The sequence below is a fragment of the Thamnophis elegans genome, chromosome 8 (genome assembly GCF_009769535.1).
Source record: "Thamnophis elegans isolate rThaEle1 chromosome 8, rThaEle1.pri, whole genome shotgun sequence".
In the NCBI taxonomy this organism is placed as follows: Eukaryota; Metazoa; Chordata; class Lepidosauria; order Squamata; family Colubridae; genus Thamnophis; species Thamnophis elegans.
The window spans coordinates 16,190,644-16,214,829 of NC_045548.1; the positions used below are offsets into that span (position 1 = coordinate 16,190,644).

At 36.3% G+C, this 24,186-nt stretch overlaps 1 protein-coding gene across 1 annotated transcript; it reads right to left on the minus strand.

Annotated features, from left to right (window-relative positions):
- Window positions 1-9,023: 9,023 nt before the first annotated feature.
- Window positions 9,024-22,408, minus strand: LOC116512402 (galanin receptor type 1-like). The gene is made up of 3 exons (XM_032222871.1): window positions 21,695-22,408; window positions 11,516-11,581; window positions 9,024-9,430 (listed from the first exon to the last, which is right to left on the minus strand). Exons 1-3 carry the CDS (start codon window positions 22,406-22,408, stop codon window positions 9,113-9,115), a joined length of 1,098 nt encoding a protein of 365 aa, XP_032078762.1. The 3' UTR covers window positions 9,024-9,112.
- Window positions 22,409-24,186: the final 1,778 nt, after the last annotated feature.

Genomic DNA, 24,186 nt, shown 5'->3' on the forward strand with positions numbered 1-24,186 from the left:
AGCCTTTGTGGTTTTATTTTTTAAATATTTTCATATCTTAAATATTTTACAATCCTATTGTAAATTGTTCAGAGAGATGGACAACCATATAAATTTGATTAATAATTAAATCAATAAACCATATGTCACATTATCATTGTTTTTTTATTTTTTTCCCATTAATGGAGAAGATGCTACTTGATATAGAAACACTTTTATTTACACTGATTGGTCTCCTACGAACTTTCAACACTTGTACTTATATAAAAGAAATGCCACCATGAAAATAATGAGGTGATCTGACTGTATATGCATTTGTAATTCTTTAGATGACCTAGCAATTAAGCTGTACTCTTGAAGTATGTAAGATAGAGAAAAGCAAAATTGGTACCATATTCATCTTTAGATAAATGTATATGCTACAAAATGTGACCTAATTAATAATATGTACATATCAGATCTTCAGGCTAATTGCAAAATATCTACTTTTAAAAAAAACATTCTCTTAAGTCTGCCCCAGTGGGATCAATAATGTTTTGAAGCCATGGCCATTTATTCACAAACTCTCCCTGAGCTATTTAATTTATTTTTATTTTATTCCATTTCTATGGACACCCATCTCAAATAAATGACTCTGAAGAAAATTGCATCAATATAATAACATAAACAGAACATGAAAAATGAGAATTCCCAATTAGAGTAAAAGTGTGGGGGGAGGATCAAGCAAATAAAACTCTTAATATCTCGCAAGCTCATTTAACTTCATGACCCCGTCTAGGAGCTCATCACAGTGACTTTTTAGGGAGACTTCTATGGTTTCAGTGACCCTAAAAAAGAGGGAGTTCCTGGTAGGATCAACCTTGCTAGTAGGGCAGGGGTATCAAACTTAAGGCCTGTGGGCCGAATCCGCAGGGTGTTTAAATCTGGCCCATGGGGTCAGCCCAGAAATATCAAAGGACTGGCCCACAGTGCCTCTGCTGGCCAAAACAGGCCATGGGGGGGGGACACATGTGGGCCGCCTTGTGGCCCATTTCTAGCCTCCATGTCCTTCTGCAGCACTTTGCCAGCCAAAAATGGGTCACGTGAAGGCCCCATTTTCAGCCTCCCTGACCTCCAGCAGCACATGGAGGGCCTTCAATGCAGCTCATGTTTGGTTAGGAAAGTGCTGCAGGAAGCCAGGGAGGGCAAAAATGAGGCTTGGGGACCATCAGGGCACTGTAGGAGGTATCCATCCCATTTACACCCCCCCCCTCCCAGCCCATGGAGGGGAACTACAATGCTGATCTGGCCTTTGGAGAAATCCAGTTTGACACTTCTTTAGTAGGGTATAAAATAGTGAAGGAGGAAGACAGATCCAGAAAGCAATGGCAAGCCACTTTTATATTGCTACCTAGAACATTGTTATGAACATGGTTGAAAATGTTAAGAGAAATTTGGGTGAAACATCACTTTGACAAATAGTTCCAAAGACTACAAGGAACTGGTCACTGACAGTAGAACTGAAAATAGAGTTCCTTGTTTTTTAAAAAAACTGATAGAATATGAAATACCTACGAACCAAGAAAAACTCAACACTGACAACATGGAAATATCGTTTACCAGATTGGGCATCTTAAGAGTAAGAGAGTTTAGGCGAAGTGGAATAGGGACTTCAAATCAGATACTTTCATGGATTATCCAGGGCATAAAACAACATAAAAGAAAGAAATGGCAGAAAGTTTATTGCTACGTGATTGTTCAATTATCGAACAGATGATGAATGAATAGTGTGGAAATAAACAGAGAAAAATGTATAACAATAAAGTATAGCGGAAGTTTTGACTTGAAAGTTGTCCAATCCAACTAGGGAATCACTCTAAAGAATAGATTCAGTAGACTTATAAGAAGAAGAAGGAAAAAAAAACCCTGATGGAAAAAGTTAAGGGGCATTGTGAAAATAGAAGCAGAAAAAAACATTCCAGCACTTCAGATGAAAAGAATAAGCTGCAACAAAAGCAAAATGGAAAAATAAAGGCCTTGGGAAACAAGGATTCATGACTAGCAAGTGAAAATTTACAGTGTTGTGCAAGGAAAGACAAGGACAAATAGCTCAATCAAGAATGTTAACAAGGAAATAAAAATAACAATGAATCTTGTTAGAAATTTTAAAACTGAAATAGAAATAGTAAAGAATAATTACGCAAAAGATTTAATAGAGGCAATTGGAAAGAATAAAGGAAAATGTAAAAAACTACTGAAATGCATACAAATGGGATTATAGGATGATAGAAACATTTCTGCATTCTAAGCAAGTCAATACTCAACATTATATCTTAGCTGATGGGAAATGAACAACAGCAAAATAATATCTAGGTTTGAAATCCTAACTTGCATAGGATGTCCCAAAGGTGTTTTTCAAAAACCAACTGGACTTTTCTTACCCCCTTGAAGATGTTTCACTTCTCATCCATCACTTCTTATCTTGAAGCTTCTTGGATGAGAAGTGAAACACCTTCAAGGAAACAAACAAAAGAAAGTCCAGTTGCTTGGACCTGGATGACTGAGAAGCTCCATAGACACTTGCATAGGTTGGCAGGAGCACAGTTGGGGTAAAACTGGGCTTTAGTTGTGCTTCCTGTTACATTGTTAAAGATACTCTCATGTTGACCTGTATATGGTTAGCAAGAAATAATGAACATGGCACAGGTTTACACTTTCTGTAAGTTAATTAATAATAATATGTGAAAGCCCGAATTGACAAAGGCTATAATGGGACACAGGCTGTTCAACAGTGTAAATGGAAAGGTCACTCTAATGTAGGTTATACTGAAGCTGACCAGGAAATATATCAACTCATTTGCCAAACATATGGTATACGTTGAGGACATCGTGGTATAAAGTTAATTGTGATGTATTGTAAATGGATACACATAATATTTCTTCCCAGTATTACTATCTTTTAATAAAATTTGCAATAAAAGGATCCTCGTCTTGTGTATATATAAACTAACTTTCTTTCTCTTTCTTTTCATTCGTTCCTTCCTTCTTTCCTTTTTCCTTTTTTTTTCTCTCTTTTGCATACACAGACTCTCTCACACACATGCACAGACCTCCTGTATTATCCAAATTGAACCACATTCCAGATTTGCCTGGTTACAACTGTAACTCCAATACATTCTGAGAGTAAATTTAGAAAATATCCTCTTCCTATTTAGCATCCCTCTTTTCTTGGTTTTGCATAATTAGAATTTATAGTCATCAGTCAAAGTTTAGTTAATCTTTATCAAAGTTAAAATATTTTCATCTTTTAAGAGAGTCTCAATCATATCCAGTAGATATGTACTACTACGTCTTCAAATATAATATGCAACATCTCTGTTGCATCTTATCATATTTTGGTCTACAAACATAATTTAATGTATTTATCATTTTATAAAAATGTTTTATCCAGCTCTTCTAGTGTTTGTGAACTACAGATATATATTAGCCAGTATACAATTAACATATATATACATGAAAGTGATTATTGGCAGTAAAATGTTAAACTTTTGATGTTATTTCTAAGTAAGGATCTTAATTGGGAATCAAAGAGAAGTAACTCTTTACTCAGTGCTAAAATGAAGCAGTTTGTGAATTCGAATTGCCAACCTAAGATCTGGTTTTTATTTAAATCAACAAAATAATTGGGTTTTTTCTTTTTACTTTTCTAACACATTTATCAATTGAAGAGTAAGATATTTATTCTTCTCGCCACCCTTACCTCTCTCTCTCTCTCCCTCTCTCCCTCTCTCTCTCTCTCCCTCCCTCTCTCTCTCCCTCCCTCCCTCTCTGCATGTATTTGTTTGCTGACATTATTATGAAATGGAAAATGAAAAATACACCTGTGGAAGAGTAGAGCTGACTAAAAACAGAATTGGAAGCAGATAAGAGGAGATTCAAAGAATGATGAATAAATGTTAAATATGATAAGACATATTCTGAAACAGGGGGATTAGTTTAGCACATGATGGAATGACACTGGAAAAAAGAACAGCTGTATTCATGCATTTATGTATTATGTAAGGCAAAAATGGAGGGAGACAGATGTGTCTTTCAAAAGGCATATGAAAGAGGTAAAGGTAAATCTCTGTCAAACACCAATTTATGTCATGATGTGCATCAGATAGAAGACAAGATAGATAGATAGATAGATAGATAGATAGATAGATAGATAGATAGATAGATAGATAGATAGATAGATAGATAGAAGTTTTGAAATAGGTTTCACCTATTGCTATAATTTTATTTACCCTTTTATCAATGAAGTTACTGCAATACAATTTGATGACCACTATTTATTTCGCTTACTCTTAGAAACAGTATCTTCTACAAACAGTATAGCAATAATAGTTGACCCTGTTATTGTACTTTTAAAAGTTAGAGCAATTAGGAATTACAGTTTAAAACAATGTTCATCACTTTACTTACTTTTTTTTTTTTTGCAGAAACAAATACTCTGCCATGTACAGGGTAGGCAATTGTCACGCCTCATAGACGAAAAGCCAGAGGTTTGTGTGATGTAGAAGCACTACTTTCATTGGTGCAAATGAAATTATTGCTGCTACATGTAAATGTTGAGTGCTGTTTGAGTCTCAATTTGAATTGTATCATTGGGCTTATCTTACCTAAACCTGGACACTAATAATGTTGGGCCATATAAGTAACAGACTACCAGGGAGCACCAGACTTGTGGGATACACTGGGAAGTCAAAAATAAAATAGAAAAAATAAACTATCTGGAAGGGTACTGTGGTAAAGCAGTTATGTACATTGTGTACACTATCTGTATATAGTATGAAAGCACTCCTGTACCAGAGGTGGGTTCCTATCAGTTCGCACCTATTCGGTAGAACCGGTTCGTCAAATCTACCGAACTGGTTAGAAGAGGTTCCACCAGTGGACCCGGAAAGCAGATAATGCAGAAAAATGTGTCACAACAAAGCTTTGTATACAGCTACCCAGTAACTAAGTAAATTAAAAACTAAAAAAAAAATGCCTGCGATATTATAAATAAATGCAATATTAAGAAACACATGTAGTATCAAGCAGTGTTTATATTTTGTGCTATGCGGCCAGGTACAGAAATACATATGCAATTTTTCAACAGAAAAGCAAAACATCATAAATTAAATAAGTAACACAATCTGGTTAAAGTCATTGCTGTGTGATATTTTGTGCACAGTTCTGAATTAAATTCAGTCTTGGCAGCATCCATTTCTTCTCATTCTTTACTTGTCACATGTTAGTGATGCTTCTTTCTTCAGTTTACAAGATGCACAGCTATGAAAAGTATTGTTTTGTAAGTATCCAAAAGAGAGTAATGCTCATAAACATGCATTTTCTTTCACTTGAATGGTTTCAATCACTACATCATTCAAGAAAAGAATTTTACTTTGGGGAATATAGAGCTCTTCTTAATTAACATCTTTATAATCGGCATGCCTATTTATATATCTATTTTAGCAAAACCTTTATGCACCTAACTATGATCTCCCTCTAAAAAAAAGCCCACTTTCTTAATGCTTCCATAAGACAGCATCAACAATCTGCTCCGAAGGTATTGATTGAGATGTTCTCATTATCACATTCAAGGATATGTGGACTGTTAAGCTGATGCAATATCAAGCATTAGAGAAAAACAGTACCGGACACAGATTTCCGCTGCTCCCATTTATTGGATATTGATGGTTAATTGGTAGAGTATGATAATGAAGTAATCTTGAGTTCCTAACATTTTTATAAAATCCTTGAGCAAAATTGCTGCCAATTACCTCCCACAGACCCATTAGATCTCACAGGGTTGGCCTCCTCCGGGTGCCATCTACCAGCCAATGCCACCTGGCTATTACCTGGGGGAGGGCCTTCTCTGTGGCAGCTCCGGCCCTCTGGAACGAACTCCCCGCAGGGATTCGGACCCTCACCTCTCTCCAGGCCTTCCGAAAAGCCATCAAAACCTGGCTTTGCCGGCAGGCCTGGGGGTGATGAGTTCCCTCCCCTCTCGACATGTATGGCTGTGCGACTGTTGTCTACTTTTATTATTTGTATTTTGTCTTTTATGTTCCCCTTTTTTTCCCCCTTGAATTGTTCGCCGCCCTGAGTCCTCCCGGAGAAGGGCGGCATACAAATAATAAAATTCTATTCTATTCTATTCTATCAATCTGAAGAGAAACAAGAGACTGGGATATGTTGTAGAAAATACCTGCTAAGTCATTTTTTTCTTTTTTTAAAAAAAGGAGTCTAGCATACCAAAGATGCTTTACCTCACCCTAAAATCTGGCACAGGTAGTCATAGCAATAGCAGTTAGACTTATATACCGCTTCATAGAGCTTTCAGCCCTCTCTAAGCGGTTTACAGAGTCAGCATATTGCCTCCACAGTCTGGGTCCTCATTTCACCCACCTCGGAAGGATGGAAGGCTGAGTCAACCTAGAGCCGGTGAGATTTGAACCACCAAACTGCAGCTAGCAGTCAGCTGAAGTGGCCTGCAGTACTGCATTCTAACCACTGCGCCACCTCGGCTCTTGTCATTGTGCTTAACAGCTTTACCTAACAAGCTTCCTTCCAGATCATGGGGATATATCAGTAAGATAAATATCTACCTAAATTAAAATATATCCACAAGATATATCCATCAGATATGGAGTCAGTTTGGACTAATGTTTAAGGCACCAGGTTAGAAACTGGGAGAGCTTAAATTCTAGTCCCACCTTAGGCATGAAAGTTGACTGGGTGACCTTGGTCCAGTCACTCTCTCTGTCAACCCAATTCACACCATTGTGGTGGTGAAAAAAGTGGAGAAATAAGTGTTATGTATGTTTTCCACCTTCAGTTATTCATAGAAATAATAAAGACAGAATTAAAAGAATCTTTAAAAAAAACAATCAATCATCAATCATCAAAAATGCATCAGTAAGGAATGTACCTATACCATGATTGATGTGGGGTAAGAATGATGGACCAATGATATGCAACAATCCCTATGTGCTGAAATTAACAGATAAAAACACATCTAATTAGGAAATCCGTAACACTAAGGCACCCAGTGGGGTATATACAGGCTGTTTGCACAGCTCGTTCACTGCTCCCAATTGGGACTGCAAGAACTACAGCATTACTTTCAATGTGTATTCCCCACTGGGTGGTTGCCGAGGTGGCGCAGTGGTTAGGGTGCAGTACTGCAGGCCACTTCAGCTGACTGTTATCTGCAGTTCAGCGGTTTTAATCTCACCGGCTCAAGGTTGACTCAGCCTTCCATCCTTCTGAGGTGGGTGAAATGAGGACCCAGACTGTGGGGACGATATGCTGACTCTGTAAACCGCTTAGAGTGGGCTGAAAGCCCTATCAAGCGCTATATAAGTCTAACTGCTATTGCTATTGCTATTCTCTTGTAATTTCTTCCTCTTAAGTAATTCCACTCTACAATGGGATAAAAACAACAATAGGCTAGGCAGAACACAATGTGTACAATGTAGATCACCAATGCAGGCATTGGTTCTAACTTCAAGCAGTCAGTGAATGAGGCCTTCATTATGTGCAGATTACCTGTGTTTTTAGTTTTGCATCTTTTCTTTCTAACACTGCCTGTTATCATCTCATCCTTGTTACAGTTGGGCTTCTGGCATCTGACCTATATTATTATTATTGTTGTTGTTGTTGTACAATTGTATCACAGCGGCCAGTTGTTTCGCCGGATTTGGCATTGGTTACTAGTCGGGCCCCACCCAGGGGCCTAGGACGTCGTAACGTATTATTATTATTATTATTATTATTATTATTATTATTATTATTATTGTTATTATTATTCTACAATATTTGGAACATTTTGACTGTGTGTTTCAGAATTATCAGAGCCAAGGAACTCAGCAAAATGGAGGCACAGGATTTTGTAACATGCAACAATGAACTACGTACTCCCTCATTCAACATGGTCTTAGAACAGATTTGAAGTTTAAAAATACATATATATTTTTTAAATGCTTGATAGAATCAGTTTTCCATTATAATTGTATTTCTTTCAGTTAGTCACATAATGTACAGGAAGGTATCCCATGCCTTTGTCAAACACACTTACAGTAGTAGTAACCGTTAGGTCTGAATGAAAGCAGGTATATATCAGCTTGTTGCCTATTCTAATCTTTCTATAAAAATGCTTATGGAGCACCTTTACCACCTTCTTTGCAATTATAGTAAATAATGAAGTTCACCACCCATAATTTGTATCTCTGGCGTTATGCACTTTATGTAAATATCAAGTACCAGGAAAAAAAATCAACTAGTTGGAAATCCACTCTAATCACAAACCAGGCAGATAAATAGTTAGCATGGATCCAAGTTACAGATTTGTTTAAATAAGTAAGCAAACTATATGCTATGCATAAAATTACTGACAGAGGCAGAATATAAATTACAATACTATTAATTTTGAATTACTTTCCTTAAAATCTAAAAATGTGTCTATACAAACTAATGTTATGCAAGAGTTACTCTACAGATAAGTTCTCGACTTACAACCATTCATTTAGTGACCATCTGAAGTTACATCAGTGAAAAAAGTGACATCACCATTTTTTCAGTTATGATGTTGCAGAATCCCCATGATCACACATAACTTTGGTAGATAGAATCATTCCACAATTCATGAAAATAGTAGGATATTCCAGCTCAACTATTCAAATTCTCCTGGTTCAATTTGAACCCAATTTCATTTGGGGTACACACAAGCTGAAATATACATATTGAGAAAATAATGGCTTAAGTGATTTACATTAATAAATTTGTATAAGGAAGAAAGTAGTATTTTAAGCATAACATAAATATACTAGAGCAATATGAATTATATATTAATCTTATTTGATTTCTGTTTTAATTTTAAAAACAACTCTCATTCAAAATTCTTTCAGAAAGAAGGATATTAAAGTATTTTGTCTATGAATCAGATTTTCTTACTCCTTTCAGCAACAAAATTAATTGAACTTCGATTAGTTGGATACCAATGACCAATACAAAACCTGAAATATTTGCTCACTTTGGGAAGTGCATTTTTGTTTAAGTAAAAGCAGCTAGAGCAAGTCCATTCCTATGAAACTACAGTAGAACAGCCAACCACATTCATTCTTCAAACATGTGTAGAATTAGTAAATGGAGGCGTCTCTATATTACTCTTATTATCTTTCACTTCATTCAGAGGCGAATTGTGACCAATCTGACACTCAAACACTTGCTTATAGGCCTTCCTAAAATTCTCAGAAAGGAATGCATATATAATAGGATTCACTGAAGAATTACTGTAAGCCAGGCAATGTGCTGTTATTCTGAAGAAAAATGAAGCTTGAGTTATGGGGAAATCGCCAAATTCAGCCCAGAGGTGGACCACGTGATGTGGCAGCCAGGATATCCCAAAAACCACTACAACCACAAGGACAGTTTGAGCTGTCTAAGAGAGAGAGAAACAATAAATAATGTGAAAAGGCTGTCACATAATTAAGTTATACAAATAATTACTAATACACCATAAAAGCAGTGAAAACAGAAAGGCTATATGTTAAGCAAATCCTCTAGTGGCTTGAGAGCTTTGATAAGAGCAAGGTATTATTTTATGACAGGAATTTATCCCTTCAAATCCACAGATAACAATCCTAAAAACACTTAAGTTGAAGTAAGACCCATTCAATTCTGAATTATATCCTTAGCAGTGCCTTGTAAATTATTCATTGGCATGCTGAAATTTCTGTATTAATCTTGTCAAAACTTTTAAAACTCAAAGCCCCACATAGACTCCTGGATCTTAACTAACCATGAAGAGACTTCAAACCAAGATATGACAGTCACTGGTCCAGAAACCTTTAAGTCAAATGCCTACGCAGATAATCAATAGTCAATTTTCCATAGATTATCTGAATTGATGGTATCATTATAAAATTGAATAAAAACTTAATTTATCTTTATCTAAAAGGCTCTGATTGTTATTAATTTAACTAAGGAGGAGTTTTTTATCTATCAACTTGTTGTATCATCTGCTGATAATATTGAACCATAATTCTTTCTATCCATAAACCCAGATAAAACAAAAGATATATTACTTACATTTAATTTATAGGTATCATTCCTTTGTCCTTTTTAAAAATCCTGAGGTGTATATGTTATAACTGATGACAGTTTAAAAAATGAGAAATGAGCCCTTTGAGAATAGTAATTGCATATAATAGCTGAGAATCTCTTGCAAAATCTTATTATGTTACAGCCATTATAGTCATATCCTGTTATTGATAGGAAACCAGAGAGATTCTGTTATTGTTATTGTTTATTTATTGCAATTTTATACACTTCCCTTAAAAAGCAAAATACGTGAAGAATAATTCTACCAAACATGAAATGCATTTTAAAACCATGTATGTTTACACATCAAAGCCAGACTGTGAATCTTTTTTTACATCACCCCCAAATCTTGTAAGGACGCCAACATCTTAGATATTATGCAAGATTTCAGCCATTTGTATTATTCTAGTTTTAATTTAATTATATGAGATTAAAACTATCTTGTTGGGAGTCTTTTCCCAAAATGAGGTTAAAGCCATATGTTAAAAACAACATATGAAGAAACTATTAGACTTTTCTTATGAAAGTTGGTGTTGATGAGGTATTAGAATGGAGTGATCTCCCCACAACCGACAGGACTTCTGAGAAAAATACTGAAATTACTCAAAGTAAATTACCAAGTTGTTTTTAATTTGATGGACTATTTAGTGTTGGCTAATATAGTGAGACAAAATAGCTAGTATAGTGACAAAGTGGCTAATATCCCTACATTAGCCAATTTGTCACTATATTAGCCATTTTGTCTCCCTATATTAGCCAACACTTAATAGTCCATCAAAAATGGAATTTCAAGACAGTATACTTATTTTTTTAAGAATTCTAGTACATCCTCAGAAAGCTGTAAAGCTTAATATATGTTACCTGTTGTCTCATTCCTATTCTAATTTTAACTGGCAACTCCAATTTAAACTATCATTTTCCCACCTTTTTTTTCCTTTGCTTTTTCATAGTACACTGATGGCGAACCTTTTTGGCACCGAGTGTCGCACACATCAAATGTTGTACACACACCCACTCATTGGTGCTCTGGGAAAGCCAAACTTCCAGGTTCTAACGTGCATGTGTGCTTAACAATCAAGGGGCCGGCCCGCATGTGCAGGCCGGTTTTCAGCACTGCCGTGCACGCAAAGGGATGATGCTCTGGAAAAGCCAAACTTCTGGGTTCTGGCATTCATGCGCGCTTAACAATCAGCTGGCCAGCATGCATGAGCACACCAGTTTTGGCACTGCTGCATGCGTAAAGGACAGCTGATCGTTGAGCGTGCATGTTTGCCAGAAACCCACAAGACAAACAGGCGAGCTGCGCGTGCTGGGCAACATGACAAAGGGACCTCAAACACATTCAAATTACTTCAGGACATACTACTTGGTTTAATAAAGATATTGCTCTACTATAGTTTGTTTTATAAGAAAAGCTTTATACCTTCTTCTTGGATGCTTCTGACTTCTTTGATATGTTCCTCAGCTTCTTATGCAGATGATTGAGGACCTGAAAAATATAAGTACCTTTCATATAATTAGTTTATTTGTACTTTTTGGCATTTTATCTTAAATAGGTATTAGTTGATTTTCACAGCAGAAATACCTGGACTGGATTCTATAGCTTGCTAAATATATTACTTAATTGTCCTCAAATGTAGACAAATAATGTTTGAAGGTTTGCAAAAATCTACTGAAAAAAGGGAAGTCCTGTTTTTACAATTTCTCTATAAAACACAAATAATTGAATTAGTAAATAAATCATGTTTTAATTTGATTCATACCACAACATTCACACCACGCAACACCTTAACATGTGATTGTTAGTCACCTGATGTTCACATTGATTAAAACCACCTTTTGCAATTGACTGATGATGATTCTCTGCAGAGCAGCCATTGAACTACTCTAGTTGGCTAGACTGAGGCAAACTGTAAACACTCTGGAAATGCAGCACTCATATTTTTATTTGAGGAAAATGCATAGTACAATGTTTCACAGCAACTTTGTGATGGTTAGTAACACAAACCAGACTCATCTGCCACTTTTAATAATTTTAAAACTGAAAAAGATTTGTATTTATACAAACAGTTTAAGCTTAGCCGAACCTTTTCATTTTAGTTTTTAAACATTTTAGTTCAGTGTAAAAGTTAAGCATTATATGTCCATTCAGATCCCTTACCTTTCCTATAAAATAAAATTAGAGCAATATATTTCCTTCTTTTTCTTAATCTTCAGCCGCAAATCTACATCTCACACCTATAAGTTTAACGTATCAGAAATATGTTGTCTATAGTGACATAGAAGTAAGGAAAAGGTTGTTTATTGTGTTTATTGGTGGGGAAAGAAAGGTGAATATACTATGCAAAAATAATCTACATTATTTTTATTTACTTGAAATAGAAGCAAATCCTTGTATTAAGAGCAGATGCAGTTTTCTTGCTCGCATGATTACTGCTAGAAATAAATACTGTTATATATTATGATCATCTATTGCCTGTTATAGATTATTATACCTGGGTACAAGAGGATAGATCTAATTTGAAGAATATGTGCACTGAATCCTATAGAATTTATATTCAAGTAGACTTATGTAAGACTGTGCTGTTAGAGAATCATTAAAAAATGATATTTTTTTCAGTTGAAAAAAGAGGATTTTATCCTGCATACACAAAAGAATGGATAATACAGAAAATTAAGAAATCATACACAGGTGTAATTCTCAAATATTTAGTAGAATCATCACATTAATTTTCCATATTTTCCATACATTACCATAACCATTCATTTTTAATGTACAGATTTTCATGTTGTAGAAAAAATCCTTCTTATAGATCTTTTTTCTATAAATGTATGATAGATGCCTGTATATGTATACTACTTATTTTGACTTTTATCCTTTCCTGAGAGCAAAGTTAACAGATTCCTTTCTTGAACTTATGTTTTTTTAAAAAATTATGTAGATTTAACTTAGATATGTCTCATTGTAGGACATCACAAACCAATATAACAAAATATTTCAATATTCACCTCCTTTCTACTCTTTGAGTGTAGGAAAACTTGAGGATTATTTCCTTATGTCATTTTCATACGCAGTAGTGGATCAAAACGGATTTCATTAAAAGACAGTCTTCTCTTAGAAGGAACTTATCTTTAATAGAGAAAATTATTCCACTTATAAAAATGCTGTTTGACATTCAATGCAATGTAGTAAAACTTTATTACTGGAGTGTTAAGTATGAAAAATATATAGAGAAGGCAAAAGAACTGTTGGAATTTTTGTCAGGAAGCAAAAATATTTTTTCTTGGCACTAAGATAAAAAAAGAATATAGTGCTTCAAGCCATTAATAATATTTTAAAATTAGTTATTTTAAATTACTGATTTTAAAATCTGTAAATTCAGCAAGGTTTTTTTAAATAAAAGGATCATTATTCAGAATTATTCTTGTTACGATTTATACACTACACAATTACATACCGAATCATTACTTCCATAGGCTAATTATACTGGGCATAATAGTTTCTTTTCATGGATTGAGTATATTGAAATAGCAGCCTACTCTTAACAGTTTCCAGCACAAAATGTGGTACAATATCATAACATTTCCAAGGAAAACAGCCTAAATTTCCCTATATATAGCAAACTATATCTTTTGTTCTTATACAAAACTCTTTGGATCCAGTTCTCATTTTGATTATTGAGTTAATCCTCCTCTAACATTTCAGCATTCAGACTAAAAACTGCTTTTAAAAACTATTTTTTTCTGGAACTTTTAAATTGTTTGTTGAGGTTATGAATCAATGTATGAATAGGGGATAATTGTATAATGCTGTTTTCAGAATCAAGAATAAATAGAAATACACATAAAATCTTTTCATCTCTGGAAAAATGTAAGATAATAAATTGTATATAAATTGCCTAATTAATGTTTAAATACTACAGTAAATGTATCATAATCATATCTGATTAGTATTATCTACATTGTCTAAAAAGAAAGCATTGTCTTACAAGTGATGTTGCCAATGTTTTTAGATAGCTGCTTATGAATTTGTTCAGCTTGTAATTAAAAACAGTAGGTATGATTTAAACATACCTAGAAAGTTAATCATTCTGGAATCAATAGGATTAATTAAATGGAGCTGTCCATCCATCTGTCTATCCATCCATATTCATTTATTCATTCTCTCTTTCCTTCATTCATTCAATAGCAGAAAGGAAAATAATCATTGAAAACTATCCTCAGGAGAAACAAAAGTCTGACTTTTGTAACTCATCTGTCCTTCACTGCTATATAAAAATAGATTTTTTTTAAAAAAAAAATACTGTTAACAGGCACCAAAAGTAATTTATCACTGCTTGCCCAATAAGATAAGAAAAAAAGATTGTTTCAGAGAATGAAGAAAATTGGTGATTGAAGCAAATTCAGCTATTATCCAGTTGAATAAAAGTCACCTCAGTGTAAAAAGGATTTCAGATTTAGGGCTGATTCCTAAATTGCCAGTTTCACCATCCACCTTTATGTATTAACACTAGAAACAGATCTCTTTGCAAAGTTACTAAAATGTTACAATATTGAAATGCCTTACAACACTAGGACAGAAATGCTTACGTAAAAATGTCCTGGTAATTCCAGCTGAATTTGGGGAAAGGATGGTAAAGCAAATTAAAAAGAAAATGGGAAAAGGACGCTACTTCTGTTTTATCCATTTCCCAGTGATGTTGTTAGTTAAGGCCAAGAGGTTATAAACCTCTCTTTGAAAGGAGATAATATCACTTGATTTGAAAGAGGCATTAATGTGCCTTCCTTGAAGACATCAAGCCTGGAACCAGAAAGAAGCGAGCCAGTTTGGTGTAGTGGTTAAGGTACTGGCTTAGAAACTAGGTGACTATGAGTTCTAGTCCCATCTTATGCCCCAAAAGCCAACTGGGCAGTCACTATCTCTCAATTCAACCTATCTCACAGAGTTGCTGTTATTGTTGTTGAGGGAAAAGAGGAAACCAAAGGAGGATGGTATATGTTCACTGCATTGATTTACTTATAAAGTAATGAACACAGGCTAACCATCTAGTAGATAAAATAAATTATAAGCTAGTTTGCTAAAACTATTTAGGCCAAAACAGTGGAATGCATGGTTCTCACCAACTCAAGTCATCTCTTGAACTCCTGAGAGAAAGACACAACATAAATGTAGCAAATAAATAAAATTGGCTACTTGTTCATTTCAAAATTTGTATAAATCTGTTGGAAAATGCTGCACCTGATTAAACAGGGTGTCTTCTGATGAATTGTAATTAGATAACAATGCAGGGACCTGCTCTTAACTGTCCTGGTCCATAGCATTTGCAGACATGCAGATAAAGTCTTGTATCTTTATTTAAAAGGTTTTCAAATAGAACTCTAATGCAAAAAGAATTGAACAAACATAGTCCCTTACACCTCAAATGCCAAGCCCATAAAAACTCAACCAATTTAAATTAAAAACAAGAGGGTCAAACAAACATGGTTTTAAGGTCTAGGATCACTATCTGAAAAGGCAGGTTAAGGAGCTAATGAACATATTGGTGAGATAACAATTTATCCGCCCCCAACAGTTTATCCTTATATAAGAGTGGCAAGACCCTAATTTCTTCCTTCAGAAGGGCAGAATTCTCTGTGGCCAATAAGCTTCCTGGATGCCTTTGTTCACCCATGCTCTCTTCATGGAGGGCCCTTGATATGAGGGGCAGAGGGCACTCTAGCTCCACTCCTTTGATCCTGGAGACCAGCAAAAGATGTTTTCCCGGCCTGAGACTCTTCCAACTTAATCCCTTACAGACCTACTACAACTCCTCTTCATCTTCTGAGTGTGAGCTGGCCCTGATATTAACATCCACACACTTCAGAGAGAAAACATGATCAAGCTGAAAATGAAAAAATGCATCAAAAATTAAATACGATAAAATCGCCTTCTCATCTATTCCTCACTGAAATTGGGATGCTTCTGTACTGAAAAATGTATTTAAAGTAAGCACGTATAAATTGTGCTTAGAAAAACCTTTCCATCTGGGAAAAACCCTTTGAGGGCTTTTATGCATTAATAGATCAGATAGATCTTGTTGATACATCATCCACACTGTGGCCTTACAATTTCCCTCCCAGAGTCCTGGGACCTGAGAGGACCAATATATTATATTTATTAGTGTGATTGAAAGGAATTTAAAATTATGAGCTGGTCTCAGATCGATCACATCTCATTTTGAGTCAGTGGATTCTGTGTAGGATAAGAGATTGATAATTCCACAAAAATATAACTACTGGTAAGTATTAGTAGAAAGTGATGTATTACTTCCTTCAAGTTTGAATAAGGTGCACAGGGCCTAATTAGTCACATATAGTAAGCCTACCATAATTCTTTCCAGTCATACCACTTCCGATAGAAGAGTATATATACCTCAATGTTGAACTTTTGAGGGGACCTTGAAGGTCTTCTAGTTCAGCCCTCTGCTGAAGCAGGAGATCCTATACAATTTCAGGCAAGTGACTATGCAGTCTCTTCTTAAAAACCTCCAGTGATGAATCACCCACAACAAGCTGTTCCACTGGTTAATTGTCCTCACTGTTAGGAAGTTTTTCCTTAATTTCTCTATTGTTTCTTATCCTGTCCTATTGCGCTTTAGAAAATAAATTGACCCATTCCTCTTTATGGCAGTGTCTCAAATATTGGAATACTGCTATTTGCTTGCATACGTTTCATTACCCAGCTAGGTAGCATCATCAATGCTAGCGGGGACTTGCTCTCAGTTTACAGACAATAGCCTGTTCTGCCAGTGTTGGCAGTGGTAATTAGAGATTAGAGTATTGGTTTCTGATAATTTGTCTGGTATTAATCCTTGCTTATCTGGGTATTGGATGCTGGAGTGTTCTAGTATTTTTGTTGCATCCTTAGCTTTTTTATTTTATCTTTTGAATGGTATATTCAAAAACAGCTGTATTACTATTATCCTTCTAATCTTTCCTATTACCTACTCCTACTAGTATGACTATCGTTTTGTTGGTTGTATCTTATGAATTATGATTGTAACATATGATTTATCACTTTGTTGCTTGTATGTACACTGCGAACTTATGCAAATTCCTCATGTGTCCAATCACACCTGACCATATTCTATTCTATTCTATTCCATTTGATTCCATTCCATTTTATTTAAATATTGTTTATCTCTATTTCAGGCCAGTAAATCACATTTACTATGATTATAACTAATTACAGTACTGTGGAATTCATTTCAATGCCTCCATAAGGTATATATGAAAATACTTTACCCAATACTTTATCTATTTACCCAAGATAAGCATTTATTATAATCCCAGTTTAAAAGTAGTGGTTAAGTCAGGTTTTGGGAAGGCAGTAAATTACCCATTCCTCTCATAATGTAATTTCTTTAGGTCAACTTAATTCTGCAGAAATTGGATTTAAAACTTCTGTAGAATGGACAAATTAGTTTGTTTTAGCTTTGGGCTACACATTTAGCTAATGTACATCTTTATTTTACTTGATTTAGACGCAAATGTTACTCTACCACCATGGTAGAGAAATATTCTGGAGGAATTATTTCTACTTCTTAAACCATTCTTTCTGGGAACTGAAAAAATTAATACTAGCTATTCATTTTATAACAAGTTTATCCAAACAAGTAGAAAATCAATACACAACATGAAATCAGTTTCCTCTGACTTCAAAATGAGCTTAATGCAATTAAAAGTTTCTTTCATATATACTGGATCCTTCAGAGCTTATTTAATAGGTTGGTGGTAATCACCCTGCTGTTAGAAATGTTATTCTGAAATTGGAACAGTGATCTATGTGATTTGTTCATTTCCTACTCTTGTTGCATTGAGGGCTGAGATTAGTTGGATTATTGGTTTCTGATTCTAGATCAACTGCTTTGCATTAAAATTGCATACCTTCTTCGCTATAAACATAGTATATACAATTTATCAACATAATCTACAATTGCAAACTTTCAGGATGTGGATTGGATAAAACAATTATTATAGACATCTGAAAATATAGCTTTGTACCTGATTGGCAGTATAGGTCAGTGTTTTTCAACCACTGTGCCGCGGCACACTAGTGTGCCGTGACATAGTGTAAGGTGTGCCGTGGGAAAATTACTTTATATATAGTCAATATAGGTACAGAGTTAAATTTTTTTAACATTTTCTAATGGTGGTGTGCCTCGTGATTTTTTTCATGAAAAAAGTGTGCCTTTGCACAAAAAAGGTTGAAAAACACTGGTATAGGTGTTGATATGTATTGATTGTTAAGATTTGATTATTTTTTTTTTACAAAGTGAGAAATGAATGACTTTCAAACAATGTGATTGCTGTCTGAAATTCTGTTTGTTACAATTTCCAGGTCATCTCCTTCTTTCTTTCTTTCTTTTTTCCCCCTCATTACCTAAGCTTATTCATTTTATGGTGTGTTAATTGTTTAATGTTGCATTTCTATTCTTATTAGTTTCCATGATAAATTTACTATGCAAACTAATAAAATTTAATATACAGTTATGTCCCATATCCTGCCTGTTCACCTTTTAATACCTTAACTGGCAGCTCAAGTGCACTAATGAAGACATCAGTTCCAACAGAAGAGGGTGACATTCAGTTGTCTCTTCTAAGGATGCTGCCTGTGATGGATTGGAAGAAAATACTTAGATGTGGCAACCAATCAAAATCACAGGACATCATCTTTAGAAGTAATGATGGAATTAAGGGAAAGTGGAGAAATTCTGCTACTTCAGTTCCATTTCCCGCCAGTATCCACTTTATGCTTTTCCTAATGGTAAAAGTTAAAAAAATCCCATATTTAACTCTGAAAAGATAAGATCTAAATATATGAAGTAATTTCTTATATCATGGGTTGAATGGAATAGAACAAATAATTACTAAGTATATAGTTCCTTTCGCTTCTGTGGAAATAGCAAAAATAAAAAATTATTTAAACGTATTTATGTCTGGTTCTTTTCCTAGATATTTAAAAACAATGTTATTTTAATGAACTTTAAAAAAAAATTAGTAACAATTCCAGATGTTAAGATGGAGAAAACAGAAGTCAGCACGGATGTTATTTCCCACCCACCTTCCATCCCTTCAATTACTTCTCAAACAGCTACATCAAGTCATGGACACTGAAGAAAAACTTTTGTAGCCAAACAATCTGTGCATAATTGTACAATTGCATAATTGGAACAATAGAATTCGAGGATATCTTGTGCCAGCAAGTAAAAAGGGAATAGGCAGAACAAGCAGTATTGCTGGAGCATTCCATTCCATAATATTGCAAGTAGTATTAAAAATATCTAAAAATAGATAGCTGTTGGGTTGATTTTTCACAAGACTTCTCATTTGCTGAGAAGAAAGTTAGGGCTTGATCTTAATACAAGATCTTAGAGGGGAATATCTAACATTCAAATCACTTTCTCCTATTATGAATGATATCCCTAGCATTGAAACATATAGTAAATTGGAAATGATGGCCAAAGACTGTTAAGAAGCTGTACTGGTTACAAACGGAGTCAGCAAGTATAGCTTTGTGCTTTGCTAATCAGATAATCCTCTTTTAATTCTAGCATGTAAAGGTATCCAATACTAAAGAATATATGTAGCTCTGGGTTGGAACCATTGAGTTCTTGCTTTTCTCAAAGCTTGATTATTTTCCAGCCAAGCTTAGAGAATACCAAGAACACAATACAAAAAGCATGGAATTTCCACTCAGATGTTACATACTGGATACCAACAGTTTCACCGCACTGATCATTACTTAAATACAGATATGTCTTCAGAGGCAGGTTACAGAACAGGATATTGTTCCATTCAAGCATTCTCCATGCATGTATCTTGAAGAGGATCTAGGCAACATCCCAGCATGATACCATTAGCCATACTTTCTACTATCCACACACAAGGCAGGCAGCTATACAAGGAAAGCTTTGCAGTCTTCTATGCTAAATGCTAACAGCATAGATCTCCTGCTATATAAGACTGTAGATAAGTCAGCAGAAGAATCCCATTGCTTAATTCTCCATTAAAAAATGTGCACGGGCATATTTCCTTCTCTCTCCTCCACAAAAATGATAGTTCTGCTATTTCTGGCGTTTAAAATGGAATATTTCTCCTTAACTTTCCAACTATCTATTATGTTTAATGTAGATGGTAAATCAGAACAGGTGCATGGTATTTAACTTTTTTGTTTCATTGGGAAACTTGGGCTTGCAGAGATTCCAAGTGAAACTTCTTACAATTATTCTTAAATTCATAGATTTTTTTCATTGCGCGGTTGAAAGAAACTGTGTTCAGAGATAGGTTGTCTTCTCTGCATCCTTTCAGTGTTAGTCTATGTGCTGCCGAAGCAGAGCACTTCATAGATAAATGATCAATATTACAAGCTGTGATGGTTTCAAATAGGTGATAATTTATTTACATGCCAGCAACAAGTACTAACTTTAGATAAAGCACTGTGTGGATTGTTCCATATTCAAAGGAACCAGATTCAAAATTCAGAGAAAGTGAATCAGAATGATTCAGTCCCTTTAGTTCTCGGGATTTCTGTTGATTCTCTTTTTTTCAGCCAGATATACAAATGAGTTCATCAGCGGATTGTCTCCTATCAATAACAGATTTTCATGATGCAGCATGGGGATCAGACAGATCTTCTGGCTTTCTTGGTGTCACAATTCATTCTTTACCAAACATTACAGAAAATTTCCCTTCATTGCAATAGTTTATTCAAACCTCAGCCAATATTTCATTCATTTAGCCACTGATGGCAATTCTGGGATGTATTTCAAGAACCCTTAATTTTTGTCAGCTCTTAATAGGTGATTCTAAAAAACAGAGGAACTTAAAGGAGGCAATCAAACAGAAAAAGCAAATAACCCTGATTAACCAAATACAGGCAGAGGAGATCAATGCAAAACTTGCTCTGGGCTCTGCTTCTTCCTTTGATGAGCAGCTATGATGAAGCTGATTAACCTCCCTGATAAACAGATTAACATTTAATTATTAAGTATATTGATTTATTTTTCAAACCTAATTCTAACAAATCCATTAGTTTTAAACTTTTAAGAGAGAACCTGACATAATTTCATTTATCATTTGAGGGGTCAGTTCTACAAAACTTGAAATCTCCTGCTCCAAAATATCCTCCAAAATGCATCATCTATAACTTCCTTAAGCATCTATACAGCTGAAGTGTTATGTGCTCAACAGAATGTCCCAAATGTAACTTTAACCCTAGTCATGTTGTTCACTATATAATAATAATCCTGCATAAGATTATGTGCTGGAATTGAACAGCCCTAAACTGTTCAAACATTGAACAGCACCTGGAATAATCCTCTCTCAACTATTCACTCAAGTGTTTGCTACTTGCTTTAGCGTTATACTTACAAGACATGAAAGAAATAGCAAGAAGCACTGTTAAAGATAAGATATGAGTTGCGTGTTTCCATATTATCACTGTGTATAGACACTGGATAAAATACTGTGAATTTTTGCTGCACCAAGTTTCCATGATCCTGGGAAAGGCTGTCCCATGCATTTGTTGGGTAGCACCTCCATCCTTATCAACCTCACTTACCTTAGCATAGCAAAAGGAGATGAGCAACAGCGGTAGCAAATAGCCAAAGATGAAGGTACACAAGACATATACTTTCTTGTGCTGGAGATTGGGCCAGACTTCCCAACAAAAGGTCTGATTGAGGATTTTTTCATGGACAATGTGCTGGTTGTGAGCCACAGGGGAAGCCATGGCGATAGAGAGAAGCCAGATGAGCCCAACCCCCAACAGTGCGTTACGGGACACCCGCACGGATGAGGAGCGCCGGGAATGCACAATGGCCACATAGCGGTCCACAGACATAGCCGAGAGGGTAAATATGCTGACCAACATGGAGACAGTGAAGAAGTAGTGGATGAACTTGCAGATGAAGGTACCCAGGGACCAGTTGGGCAACATGTACACGGTAGACTGGAAAGGAATGCAGAAGAGTAAGTAAGCCAAGTCAGCGATGCTCAAGTTGAGCACAAAAATGTTGGTGGTGCTGCGGGGTTTGCCCGGCTTGCTTCTGGCCAGCACCGTGATGACCAGAGAATTGCCCATCACACCCAGGGTGAAAATGAGGCCGAAAGCGACCAAGGTGATGAAATTATCGACGCCGATTTCGGAGAGAAAAATGAGTTGGTCCGTCTCCGAGGACTGAGAGAGGGGGGACCTGGAGGCATTGAAGTCCAGCCAGGGCGAGCCCCAGGTCTGATTCCGGTCGCTGGGAACGGTAGTGGCTGCCGCGGCCATGCTCTGCTGCGCCGTCTTGGGGCGGGGGTGTGTGTGGAAGCAAACTCGACAGGTGGGTCCCGCGTGGCTCCCACCGAAATCCTCTCGGAAGGTCCCCTGGCGAAACTCTCCGCTCTCCCTCGCTAACTCCGCGTGGAGACTCCAGAGGCTGAGCCTCCTTTCCTCTTCTCGCCCCCGCCTACTAAGTAGCAGCTCCGAGGAGGGAAGGGGAGACACGAGCCGGCGCTGCTTCTGGCTTTCCAAAGAAAGCTCCGCGCGCGCCCAAGGCTGTTGCTTCCCCACAACTACGCTGCCCTTCGTTTTGCTCCCCTAGCTAGCAATGGGAGAAACTTCCCACAGCCGAGCCGGGCTGAGCGTGGAAAGACTTCTCTTTCTGCCTTTTTGTTCTCCCTTGAGAATGCGTGCCAGTCCTTGGACACAGCCCGGGTCAGGCTCCTGAGGTTCCCAAAGCCGAGCCGCTTTGGGTGCCTTCCTTTCCGCGCGTTCCTGGCTCCAGTGAGCTGAACGCGAGGCTTAGCCGGGGCACTGAGTCAGCGACTGTCCAGCCGCAGCCGGTGTGTATTGGCTGGCGCCCTCGCTGCTTCCCTCACTCCTCGTTTCTCCCAATATCACGCTCCTCCCTCAGCCTGCTTGACGTAGGGTGAACTCTGGCAGCCAAATCAGGGCCAGGTCGGCTTCCCACGTTTCCTACACCCACGTTCAGTGAGTAAAACCTGGGTCTCTACTATCTCCCTCCGCCCCCCCACCCTCCTCCCCAAGAAATCAATCCCCTTCCCCTGCCTGGAATCAGCACCATTCTAGAATCCTGTGGGATTGATGGGAAAGGGTCTGTCTTGCCCCTTTTATGCTGTTCCTTTCCTTTTTTCTACTTCATTTTGACAAGAGGCCACCTCAACTTAGCCAGGCATATAGTAAATTACACTCAGGACAATGTAACTCCGTCTGGATATTTGTTATTATATTTCTAATAGGCGTTTCTTCTCAAGGAGCCCAGAGCTGCATGTATGCTTTCCCTCCCATCATATGCTGGGCCATCCATTAAGGTAGGTTGGGTAGAGACAGAGACAGAATAATAAAGCAAGCTAAGAAGCATGAAAGCATTTTGCTTTTAAATCAGATTTGTAACTCTCTTTTCACCAACAAGCAAAGAAAACAGCCCCAGTTCAAAAAAAAAAATGCATCCAAAAGTCAGTTGTTAGCTCAAAACTAAGGGTGTTATTTTGGCTGAAAAGTTGAAATCATATCGTTTTAGCATACGGAAACAAAACACGTAAAGTTTTGCCACATAATAGTGTCATCTCTTTCATTTCTGCTTGGTTGCAATGTCAAAACAACAAAACCAAATAAAACAAAATTCTCTCCACAATGAATCTCATAGCCAAATAGGCGGAAAAAAGTTTTGGGTTCTGATACCTTGTTATCACTATTCTATTAATGTGATTTTATCGGATCACTGCATTTTCGTATATTGCATTTTCCTTTCAGACCATGCTCTGTATTGTAGCCTATCTCAACTTGTGAATCTAAGACTCCTTTTATTAAAAGTAATTGCATTCGTAGAAGAGTCTCTTCAAGCAGCTTCATTCAGTTATTTATAAGAAATGTGAAGTAAAAATACCTTCATCTTTTGCATTCATGTTTTCCTGCAGAAAACTTTACCCTGTTTATTTTTATCAAGTTATTTAGTTCTTTGTAGTGAGTGTCCTTCTCCCCTCAGAACACAGTGCCCTTGGATTTGTTTTCTCTCTTTAAAATGTCACCAAAGTTCCATTTTCTGT

What these genes read in the sequence shown, in the direction of transcription:
- LOC116512402 (XM_032222871.1), bottom strand. Translation starts at nt 22,408, where the DNA reads ATGGCCGCGGCAGCCACTACCGTTCCCAGCGACCGGAATCAGACCTGG. An exon ending in TCTCCTTTTGCTATGCTAAG is followed by an intron (nt 11,582 to 21,694) that starts GTAAGTGAGGTT and finishes TATATTTTTCAG; the next exon opens with GTCCTCAATCATCTGCATAA. An exon ending in CAGAAGCATCCAAGAAGAAG is followed by an intron (nt 9,431 to 11,515) that starts GTATAAAGCTTT and finishes TCTCTCTCTTAG; the next exon opens with ACAGCTCAAACTGTCCTTGT.